The sequence below is a fragment of the Sinocyclocheilus grahami genome, unplaced genomic scaffold, assembly GCF_001515645.1.
Source record: "Sinocyclocheilus grahami isolate Dianchi unplaced genomic scaffold, SAMN03320097.WGS_v1.1 scaffold236.1, whole genome shotgun sequence".
Classification (NCBI taxonomy): domain Eukaryota; kingdom Metazoa; phylum Chordata; class Actinopteri; order Cypriniformes; family Cyprinidae; genus Sinocyclocheilus; species Sinocyclocheilus grahami.
Window position 1 is genome coordinate 1,076,554 of NW_015505415.1, and position 12,213 is coordinate 1,088,766.

General features: G+C 37.1%; 3 protein-coding genes across 6 annotated transcripts in view; 1 reads left to right on the plus strand and 2 right to left on the minus strand.

Annotated features, from left to right (window-relative positions):
• Nucleotides 1-369, minus strand: part of LOC107597776 (protein transport protein Sec31A-like) — a 30,779-nt gene extending 30,410 nt beyond the window's left edge. The window contains exons 1-2 of the mRNA XM_016288957.1: nucleotides 295-369; nucleotides 13-105 (exon numbers count right to left, since the gene is read on the minus strand). Coding sequence (XP_016144443.1) covers nucleotides 13-105; nucleotides 295-337 — 136 coding nt within the window. The 5' untranslated portion in view covers nucleotides 338-369. The remainder of the gene's footprint in view (nucleotides 1-12; nucleotides 106-294) is intronic.
• A 1,525-nt stretch (nucleotides 370-1,894) lies between these two features.
• Nucleotides 1,895-5,435, minus strand: ndufb8 (NADH:ubiquinone oxidoreductase subunit B8). The gene is made up of 5 exons (XM_016288927.1): nucleotides 5,276-5,435; nucleotides 4,657-4,783; nucleotides 4,479-4,578; nucleotides 2,227-2,382; nucleotides 1,895-2,053 (listed from the first exon to the last, which is right to left on the minus strand). Exons 1-5 carry the CDS (start codon nucleotides 5,394-5,396, stop codon nucleotides 1,961-1,963), a joined length of 597 nt encoding a protein of 198 aa, XP_016144413.1. The 5' UTR covers nucleotides 5,397-5,435; the 3' UTR covers nucleotides 1,895-1,960.
• Nucleotides 5,436-5,922: 487 nt separating this feature from the next.
• Nucleotides 5,923-12,213, plus strand: part of arhgap44b (Rho GTPase activating protein 44b) — a 40,692-nt gene continuing 34,401 nt past the window's right edge. For all 4 annotated transcript variants that reach the window (XM_016288923.1, XM_016288926.1, XM_016288924.1 and 1 more), the window contains exon 1: nucleotides 5,923-6,188. In XM_016288923.1, coding sequence (XP_016144409.1) covers nucleotides 6,136-6,188 — 53 coding nt within the window. In that variant the 5' untranslated portion in view covers nucleotides 5,923-6,135. The remainder of the gene's footprint in view (nucleotides 6,189-12,213) is intronic.

Sequence of the window (12,213 nt, forward strand, 5' to 3'; positions counted from 1 at the left end):
GTGCACAGTTACCTAAGGCCAGGTACGCGGGGTGCTTCATCGCAGGACTCCACGCCTGTGTCGCAGCCCTGAGTATCTCCTTCACCCTCATCTTCCTCACAAACCCTGAAGAGAAAAGAACACAGATCTGAGACTCACCTGTCACCTCTAACGAGATAACGTCTCCCATGAATTCTAATTCCTAATGTCAGAGTCTAACATCTACATGAACAACGTCAGATCAGCCTAAAGAAGCTGAAAGTGACTTAACTTCACGTTAAATAAAAGTAACAACAAAAATGCTAACACATTTACCCTCAACAGAAATCTCTAAAACAGCAGCACTAAACTCATGCATATGCAGATATCATGTCTCAGATTCGTATTATATATAGTCTCAAATTAATTTAGCATCTTTATAAACTAGATGTGTAATAAATATCGTGTGGAGTTTCTATAGAGCAGAAGTATATGTTTATAATCACAGTTGTTTATTCCTGATTATCTGCTGTTAGCGTTAGCATTAACCTAACCGCTCCAAACACACGCAATAAAGCATCACAAGATCTCGAGTTGATCTTAAAAACGTCAGATCACAGTAAGTGTTGTGTGTGTACTTACGGTTGTTTGTGATTATTAGTCTCGTTTGTGTGTTGCTGAGGGTTTAGCGGCGCTACTCGCGCGTCACTCATGGGGAATGTAGTCCGGGGCGGAGTTGTAGTCCAGTACGGCATCCGGCGAGGGACAGATTTTACGAAACGATTTGTATCTTTCTACTAATGCCAACATCGCTTAAAGTAAAAATTATTGAATTAAATATTAAATAATAAAAACGTAATTATTCACTAAAACTAAATTAAGCCAACATCGCCCATGTAGATTTTCCTGGGTCAAAAGTGAATAAATAAATAAAAATAAAATAAAGCTATACATCCAAATTATATACAATTATATTGTTTGTTAATGTTGTTCTTATTAACTGCATTTTATTTAGACATGTTAGTTCAAGCACTGACTACTGACCTCCCATCAGACATAAAAAGATTTTAAAAAACTATTGAAAATAAAATCATTAAAAGTAAAACATAAAATATTAAATTAATAGTGCTGTCAAACGATTAATCCATCCAAAATAAAAATAAAAATTTGTTTACATAATATATGTGTACTGTGTATACTTATTATGTATATATAAATACACACACATGCATGTATATATTTAAGAAAAATGTTTATGTATATTTTTATATAACTTATATTAAATATAAAATTATAAGACTTCAATTATAGTCTCTTCTGCTCATCAAGGCTGCATTTATTTGACCAAAAAATACAGAAAAAGAGTGATATTGTGAAATATTTTTGCCATTTAAAATAATGGTTTTCTAAGTGTATATCTGTTAAACTGTAATGTATTTCTGTGATGCGCAGCTGTATTTTCAGCATCATTCCTCCAGTCTTCAGTGTCACATGATCTTCAGAAATCATTCTTAAATGCGTTTATTTATAACAATGTCTTTATTATCACTTTTGATCAATTTAACACATCCTCTCTGAATAAAAGCATTAATTTCTTTTAAAAAAAAATTTTTTTTTTTACTGACCCCAAACTTTTGAATGGTAGTGTATGTGTATTAATATATACATAATTAATATACACAGTACACACATATATTATGCAAACAAAAATGTTATAAATACAAAAATGATTTACTTTTATTTTGGATGCGATTAATCGTTTGACAGCACTAGAAATGAACGCATACAACTAGCGTACATCTGAACAATAGACACTCGTCTAACATAAAACAACAGAAGCTCTCTTAATTTAGAAAATAATGTTATTATGCTTCACATAACGAAAGGCTGATGACAGTTTAAGGTCTCAGGTAAGAAAAGACAAACCCAACACATCACATTTAAATTAACTTTATTAGAGACAGAATTATGCACAAGTTACGGAACAGAGAGGATTCTAGCATTAGATCTCATAATGTTTGAGCGGTTCTGGTTGTTTCTCAGGATCTCCGCCTCTCTCCAGATACAGCTCGCTGTAAGGATACTGTTTAGGAGCCTGGAAACAACAACAGAAATACTAAAACTTTACGATTGAAGTATGCAATTAGTTGCAAACAGTTTCAGCTGCTAAGAAATGTGCAATTCCTAACTTGCTCGTGGTGCAGGATTAACACACTTCCCTGCTTTCTATCTTTCTACTACACAGCTTGATGTTCTCCCTTTACTCACCACAGGCTGGTAGCAGGGGAACATCTCGCCCAAACCAAACATCAGCAGCATGAAGCCCACGAACCCCAGCAGCTGGTTCCGCATCGTCCTCCACTCCACGGGGCTCGGAGACGTGTCAACCCTGTTCCTGATGTACATGTCAAAGTCCCAGTGCATCTACAACACAGACATGATAGATAGATATCAGACATGAAACAGTCTGAATCAGGAGAGAAATCTGCACAGATCAAGCAGCGTTTAAACAGCTCTAAACACATATGTGGCTGGATTTTGATGTGAGAGACAACAGCAGATGCACTTTTTCACTGGAGGAAGCGTTATTATGGATTATGGACTCAATGTATTTCAGTTAAAAGCGTCTTAATGCTGGATTTGTCTCAGCTTTTGTCTTCTCCAGATGTTAACTGATGGACTGGAGTGGCATGGATAACTTGTGATGTTTTTAATCAGCTGTTTGGACTCTCATTCTGACGGTAACAGGCATCTATGGTGTTTTCAACATTATATGCCACAGATCTCTCTTCAATGAAATTGAAGAGCGGCATGAAAAAAATGTGCATGCTGTCAAAACTGGAAAATTGGTTCAATGCACATGTGCAGTGACATCACTTGTGTGGATGCATCAAGCAAAAGAAGGTTTATGGGGTGAACGCTAAAGGATCAGTTCCAGAATAAAAATCTCCTGATCATTCACTCATGTCATCCAAGATGTTCGTGTCTTTCGGTCTTCAGTCGCAAAGAAATCAAGGTTTATAAGGAAAAACTGCCAGGATTTTTCTCCATATAATGGACTTCAATGGTGATCAACGGGTTGAAGGTTCAAAGTGCAGCTTCAAAGAGCTCTACACGATCCCAGCCGAGGAATAAGAGTCTTATCTAGAGAAACCATCACTCATTTTCTAAAAAAATTAACATTTATATACTTTTTAACCACAAATGCTGGTCTACGAAGGTCACGCGTGGTCAGCTCTTCGTCGGTGTGCTCCGTTTCAGAAAGGAAGGGTTTCCATTACCCTTCAAATTGCAAATTGAAAATACGCCTAATGGAAACGCGTCAATTTTGCAAAAACACCCATATATCGCAAAAAAGTTTTTACGCTCGTATGAGGTGGTTTTTCAGGCAATGCGAAAAATAAACAATTTGCAAAACTGCAATGGAAACGGCTTTTTTGCATTTACAGGTCACATGGCGTATGTAAAAAGTCATATGATCATTCTTCAATGTACTATAACCTCCAAGAAACACTTAATACGTGGCTGCGCTCCAGTATAAAGGGGCTTTCCCTGTCATTAATGCTTAGATAGTTTACACTGCACACGTCTGTGGTGTAGTGTGGCTCTGATACGGCCACTGAGTGCTTGCTTGCTAAGCCACGATGCTTGTGTTTATTCCAGCCGCACCACATGTTTCTGAAGCGGCTCTCTGTGCTGCTTCTGTAAAGATACACGCATACGCCTCCTTTGAATAAATATAGCCAAAATCTGTCAAAATCCCACCAAAATCCATTGCCATGACTTATCGCGAGAGGCAAAAGGTTACGTTTTAGTCGCATAACATTGGTTAATGGAAACGCCGTCATTTCTCAACACTTTTTTAGAAAACATCGCCAAAGTTTTGCGCAAATCTGTAATGGAAACGCGCCTATTTTCTCCTCCGACTTCAAAATCGTCTCACATCGTTGTTTGTAACGGTGTTTGACTTTCTGTGCACGTTCGCTTCGTAAACACTGGGTCGGTGCGTCCGCCTTTCCAACGGGATTACGTCATGCGTGAAGAAGTCAAGCCAGTGCAAGACATGCATCTATGGTTTTTTTCAGAAAATGAGTGATGGTTTGGCTAGGTAAGACTCTTATTCCTCGGCTGGGATCGTGTAGAGCTCTTTTGAAGCTGCACTTTGAACCTTCAACCCGTTGATCACCATTGAAGTCCATTATATGTGACCCTGCCTGTGAAATCATTTTTTTTTGTGATTTACTGTTTTCAACATAAAGATGTAGAACATTCTGTGAAAATACAACCTTTATGTCTTTAATATCGACGGAGTAGGGCCATGTCAAAGACTGAAATCAGAGTGAAATTAATAGTTGAAAACAAACGTTGATGCTTGTCATCTCATAATTCGATTTTGAGACTTTAGCCTGGATTTCACAGACAGGGTCACAAATCCTGGAACGTTTTTCTCAATGTCTTTGCGACTGAAGACAGAAAGACATGAACATCTTGACCAGTAAACGATCAGGATCCTTCCGTACCGGCTCTCCCCAGTTCCTCCTGAGATCAGGATGGTCCCACTGATACCAGGGGTCTCTCTCCTGCTGCGATCGCTCCGGAAGCATGGGGTAATCACCATACCTGCGACACAACAGAGCAAACACATCATCAACCATTCATCTTTCTGCAAACGAAACATTCACTCAGAAAGATTCTCACCCCATGCCATCCTCAGGATAAGGTTTGTAGTCTTCCAGCGTCATGTTGTATTTCTCGGCTGCTGCCGCCGTCTCCTCTGGGCTTCTGGGGTACGAACCGGGCAACATGTCCTTAGAGGGACCAGATGCTATAAAACAACACAAACGTGATCATAATAACACATTACACACAAAACCAAGAGAGAAGAACACAGACTACCTTTAAGCAGACACATTCTACGCATAAAAGCATGTATTTTAGTTAACTAGGTTAATTATATGAATGAATGAAACCTGTAATCTGAATAAAAATTCAAGACATCCTGTAGTATTAATAGTATACAGTATACAGGACTACACACTTAGAACACGGCATTTACATTTAGCAGACGCTTTTATCCAAAGCGACGTACATATGAGGACATTTAACACATAATGTGTTAAAACAAAACACCAGTTAAACCTAAAGCAACGCAGTTAACGATTTATTACATTTGTTTACAAACACGTAAACGCTGTCACGCTTAGCATGTTAGCTCCGCAGCCTTGACATGAAGGTTATCGTTCATTTTCTGCTATAAGACACTGCTTTCATAGCGTATATTCACATACTGCGAAAGAACAGATGTGTGAGACAGCACCTGCTCTTGTTCCGAGGATAATGTTTGGGATTCTCGGTGTTTTTCCTTTAGTAAGAGCTCGGGTCAGGAGACCCGCTCTGAGGGCCGCCATCTTGCCTCTCTGACACGCCACAGCGCGCATGCGCGAACTGACGTTTCTGCGCAGACGACACGCCCCCAATGACGCTGCAGCAGAAAGCGATGAGAGACTGTGACTACAAATAATTAAATAAATGGTTTTAGAACTTGTTTTGGATAACTGTGAAGCCAAAAAGAGTCAGTATTATTAATTATGATTATATGAAATTATACGGTATGTGATATGATTATCGCCATTTAATGATACTCATTCCAAATGTATGTATATATTTAAAATATACTAATTCATTCGTTCGTTCCAAAATAATTTTGTTTCTCTGTCAACGCTGCAGTTCTTCTCGACATCCACACGATGGCAACATTGTTAGCGTAATTATTTTTTATTAGCAGAAGTGTTTGGTTTTTTTTTCATTTTATTTGTTTATTTATTTATTTTTACAACCATATTCTGTAACTTATGCATTTTAGTATGTTAAGTCACAACAGTGATTTCAGTTTATTAACTGCATGTCAGTTCGATTTGTTATTTTTGTAGGCCAGCCAGTCTCACAGAACTACATTACCCACAATGCCCCGCCACCGCGTCACCGGCGCTCAGCGACGAGCAGAACGCGCAAATGATGAGCTCTGGCGATTTCTTTCGCTGTAGGTGATGGTTGCACGCCGAAGAGGAATCGTTCGTTATGGCCCGAGCCGTGGAATATTTCCTGAGGGGTGTTCTTTAAGTGAGGAATGTCCGCTGGTGTTTCTTCCATCGGGATTCACGCGCACATTGCAGGAAGATGAAGAAGCAATTCAACCGAATGCGACAACTGGCCAACCAGTCAGTGGGCAGGTAAACACCTTCATCTGTCTCTCTCGCTGCCGCCGGTGTCCGAGTCATGAATATGTGATTAGCTGTACCTTACTTATTTACATATGCAAATGTGAAAACCTGACGCTCAGAGTGAGAGTGATAGGACCGGGCTGTGCTGGAGACAGACGGGCATCTGTGGAGCGGTGCTGATGTGGGCCTCTAGAGCATCCTTCACCTGTCCTGACCCCTGACCCCAACCTATTAGCCTCTATCCATCTATCTACTGTCTATCTATCTATCTATCATTCTATCTATCTATCTATCTATCTATCTATCTATCATTCTATCTATCTATCTATCTATCTATCAATCAATCAATCAATCAATCAATCAATCAATCTATCCATCTATCCATCTATCTATCTATCTATCATTCTATCTATCAATCAGTCAGTCTATCACACATTGATATATTTGTTTTGTGTGTTTCAGAAGTGTAGAATATCTTGATAGATTGAAACATTATATATATATATATATATATATATAATATATTATATTATTAAATATATTATTATAAAATATTATTTTAGAATAATTGAGATACTGTTAGTTTTATTAATATTTTAAATTATTTTTTATTTTAATTTTAGTTAATTTATTGTAATTTTGTTGTATGTTTTTCCATTTTTAGTAGTTTATATATATATATATAAACTACTAAATATATATATACCTGTACACATATATATATATATATATATATGTAATATATTATTTGAATTAACATTTACTTATTTCAGGTACAAATGTATGTTTTTTTTTATTATTTAAAATTTAGTTTGAGCTATTTTAGTGCATCAGGACAAAAATAAGAAATTTTGTGATGGCAACTAGCTGAAATATTTGTAAAAATATTAAATTATTAAAAAAAAGTATTATTCAAATATTTAATATTTAAATGTGTTATTAAAATTAAAATAAAAAAATATTTTAAATGTAGTTTCAGTTCTAGCTTTTATAATAACCCTGATTGTGATATATATATATATATATATATCTGTGTGTGTGTGTGTGTGATTTTTCTAATTTGTCTGCTCAGTTTGACAAAAAAAAGTTGTAAACTAACAGAAATGTCAAAATTGCTTTACTTCTTTGTATTTATTAAAGATTAGATTATGTTGCATTCCAGTGGTTTTATTCTGGTAAATCCATGTGGATTGGAACGGACACTCTGGAAGTGTGTGTGTGTGTGTGTGTGTCTTGGTTACTACGGCAACATGATGTGATGCTGTCGTGTCATTAATATGATGAATCACAGGAGATTCCCTGGAGATCAGTGACTAATGACGAGACGAGGGACGCCCGATTTAACGAAGGACAGACGGAGATCACGCCTAGTGTGCAATGACAAATTGATTAATAATGTAAAATGAATAGTTGCAGTCATGGTTTTTGAGTCTGTGGTCATGTTGTTTTTGGCTGATAGTGTTTTTAGTGGACTAACAAGGCTGGTATGGCTATCGGTAGATTTAGAAACTGTTAATCAGGTTATTGTTTTAAAGGGGTCATATGATGCTTTTTTAAAGATCATTATTTTGTGTATTTGGTGTAACAGAATATGTTGACATGCTTTAATGTTCAAAAAACACATTATTTCTCAAATACTGTACATTATTGTAGGTCCTCTATGCCCCGCCTCTCTCAAACGCTTCGTTTTCTACAAAGCCCCTCCTTCCGACAAGCGCAGTCTGCTCTGATTGGCCAGCTGACCCAGTGCATTGTGATTGGCCGAACACCGCAAGCACTCGTCGGAAATGTAACGCCCTTTACCATAATCGCGAGCTTCATCTTTCAAAATAAATGTTGATCATTGGCGGTGAGAGTGTTGTGCCACGCGAATGCTAAAAACTCTGCTTGCATAACAGAAACCTCCGATTAAATATTAATCGCAGTGTCATATGTCACGGTTGAGAGCTTCACACAATGCAGTGAACTAACGAGTGAAGAAGCAGGATGGGAAAGTGAAGTTTTCTGTGCGTCCCATCGATCCGCTCCGGCCCGAGTACATTAGACACTGAAGCTGGACATGTGATTGAATTCAGAGGTTGCTATTGGAGAAAGCTCAATCACTCTGCGCACATTTGATTGCTGTGTTTAGTGCCTATAATTCGCAGCATGCGCTGAGGGACTGATGACGTCAACAGAAAAGCAAAGTCGTTTAGCGACAGAGCAAGTTCTGATGAAGAAGTCGTAGGGTAATGTCAACAATGAATCACTCGCAGTAAGACCAGGAACATGAAATAGGAAAGTAAATAGAGTGGGTTTTGTATTGTCATGTGACTGTTTTGTTTGACTTCTTTCTCTTGAATGCAGATGGACTGAAAACAGCACTGTAGGAGAATAATAGCAGTGTCCATTAAAAATGCAAGTCATTGTGTTTAAAGCACCGGCGGATGGGTTGTGAGGCGTCTGACGGTGTTATTGTGCTCTAATGCGTGATGAATGATGGATGGGTAACACCTCCTTCAGACTCGACATTGAGAATCTACGAGATCAGACTGAGCAAAATCCTCTTGTTCATCTCAAACACCCCATGAAAATCAGAAGTGGATTGTTGTAGCCTTTAGTTCATGTCATGTACTATTTATACAGTGTAACTAATAACTCAATAAGAACATTTTAGGAGTACAGTTGCATATAGAGACTGCAATGTAACTATTAAACGTCATTGAATGCATTGAACAGACTTCCTCAAAAATATTTCACTGTGTAATTGTTGCTTTATCTTTCTCGTGAAACAGAAATGCTGGAGACATTTTGGGCTAAATGAACTCTAATGAATTAATCAGTGCTTTCAGATGAGCTGAGACAGCAGTTCGTTAGGACTAATTTTGAATCCAGACAGATTAGATGAACAGAGTCATTAGTCATGTTTAGATCATCCATGGCATATTTATGCAGAGTAGCGCCCAGTTCAGCCAAAAATGAAAATGTGCTCATCCTCAGATCATCGAAGTGTTTAGGATGAGTTTGTTTCTTCATCAGGTTTGGAGAAATGTAGCATTGCATCAGTGTCTCAGCAATGGATGCTCTGCAGTGAATGGGTGCCGTCAGAATGAGAGTCCAAACAGCTGATAAAAACATCACAATAATCCACAGCACTCCAGTCCACCAGTTAACATCTGGAGAAGACAAAAGCTGAGACAAATCCAGCATTAAGACGCTTTAACTAAACTACCATTGAGTCTATAATCCATAATAACTCTTATATCCATAATAAGTTCTGGTGTGAATCAGGAGAGAAATCTGCACAGATCAAGCAGCGTTTAAACAGCTCTAAACACATATGTGGCTGGATTTTGATGTGAGAGACAACAGCAGATGCACTTTTTCACTGGAGGAAGAGTTATTGTGGATTATAGACTCTATGTATTTGAGTTAAAGCGTCTTAATGCTGGATGTGTTTCAGCTTTTGTCTTCTCCAGATGTTAACTGATGGACTGGAGTGCTGTGGATTATTGTGATGTTTTTATCAGCTGTTTGGACTCTCATTCTGACGGCACCCATTCACTGCAGAGCATCCATTGCTGAGACACTGATGCAATGCTACATTTCTCCAAACCTGATGAAGAAACAATCTCATCCTGATCTTCGATGGATTGAGGGTGAACACAATTTCAGCAGTTTTATATTTTTAGGTGCACTATTCCTTTAATGCACTGTTGGGTTTTGCTTAGCACATTTTTGTTGTTTATATTCTGATGTATTTAACATATCTTACTGCTGTATTGATGCAGCATGAGTGTGGTTTTAAATGTGAATATTTAGTCGGCGTGCAGAAGAGCATAAAGAGGCTATTTCAGTCGTGTTTTAGGTTTATTTTTGCTTCTGTCTGACAATATGTCATGGACGCAGGCAGCTGTCTTCTCTAACAGCACCTTGGGAGACGGTGTCTTCATGAGACGTTTCTTCCAAGAAAGCAAAACATTTTACAAACAATTTGGTTAAAGTGTCAATTTTGATGACAGTCAATTATACAGTTCAGCATCATTATACAGAAGTATTTGAGTGTGGAAGGACACCGCTGACCAATTACAATCAAGTGTTCAGTGACAAATTGAATAAAAGCATAAAAACTTTTTTGATCGTCTGATGGGGTTCTGGCTATTTGTGCTTCAAATCTCATTTTTATGGATTGTCTCTGATCTAATGAGACTAAATGTGTGTCCATGTTTGAGGAAAACACACAGTTAATGCACAGTTCGCCCAGAACATGAGTAGTATTAAATATATTCTCAGTCATTTTTGGTGTTGTTTTGACTGGATAACCCTTCTGTCGGATTCTGTTCTCACAGCCAAACATCCTGGTGTTTCTGACATTAGTTTGTGTTCAAGCCGAACATGAGCTGAATGTCCATTCATGTGCGTCAGTAAGTTCACATGCAACTGTTATATTGATCTTATTTACATGCACACTTATCCTGATTAATATGATATGAATTGGAATTGTGCAGTTATGTAAACACTGGATATTCATATATATCTGCTTGTTTAAAATGAAAGATTACTTCCAATAAGAGCTGCAACATGCAGGCAGAAACATGTTTTTGAGAGAGATTCTTAATGCACGTTTTATGCAAATGAGCATAAATCAATATACAGACGAGATTTTGGTCATGCATGAGAATTAATGAAATGTAATTGCTGTGCAGAATCACTACAAATGCATCTGACGGAAGAGAATGTGCATGCAAACGATGAAGGTCATTATGCTGATGACGTGTGTTGGTTGTGATTCAGACAAACACAGGAGTGCACCAATGTGACGTCTCTGTCTGGACTGGAGATGTGTCCAGTGTTTGCAGCAGCACGTCGAGCGATCGGTCTGTGCAGGAATTAGAGCATGCTGGGTAACGGAGAGCGACTGGCCGTAGGGAACGACGGGATAGTTTGGACTTGTGTGTCGACTGTCAAAACCAATTTATATGTACAATGCAAATATTAGAGCTGCTTGATTATGGCAAAAATTGTAATCACAATTGTTTTGGTCAATATTGAAAAATTATGTAGCATGATGATTCTTTTGGCTTTGGAAACATCATTCAATTATTGAGTTAAAAAAACACTTTAACAGCAGATATCCTTGAACTTGAAACACAATTCAACTGAAAAACAAATAAAAAAATCTATGTAAAAATGAAACAAATAAATATATACAGTGTTGTGGGTAACGCATTACAAGTAACGCGAGTTACGTAATCAGATTACTTTTTTCAAGTAACTAGTAAAGTAACGGATTACTTTTTAATTTACAAGAGAATATCTGAGTTACTTTTTCAAATAAGTAACGCAAGTTACTTTTGTTTCCATTTTATTGATTGACAGCTCTGGTGTTGCCATGGTGACAGAAATCAGAAGATGTTACTGTAGCTCTAAAATAAATATGAATATGCATTAATTCATCTCACTCACAAAAACAGATTCAATATTCCTCAAAATGAATAAAAATAATGCAACTCAGAATATGACGCAAACCTGCAATAATTAAATGTTAAACAACACAAATATGCTTTATGTATTTAATCCCATTCTATTAGCTTCTGATCTTCGATGATGCAGTTCAAGCGTACTAATAATCACACATTACTCTAGACGAACATCTGTGTGTCTTTGTTTATTGCTGAAGTGTTGAAATGTCTTCTTCTGCATTCTACTGTACTTTCCCTTCAGCCTGAGGCGCATTCATTTCACTTTTGGTGTGAAAAGGCTTTTATATTTGCCAAAAATATAACTTTTTTATTTTAAAAGCAAACAAGCAAGCCCTGTCCAGATTTAAAAAGTAACGTAATGCATTACTTTCCATAGAAAGTAACTAAGTAATGTAATTAGTTACTTTTTTACGGAGTAACGCAATATTGTAATGCATTATTTTTAAAAGTAACACTGATTATATACAGTATATATGTATATCATTATATCGCAATTATTATAATAAAAAGTGATAAATAAATCTAATTAATAATTTATATATATATATATATATATATATATATATATATAT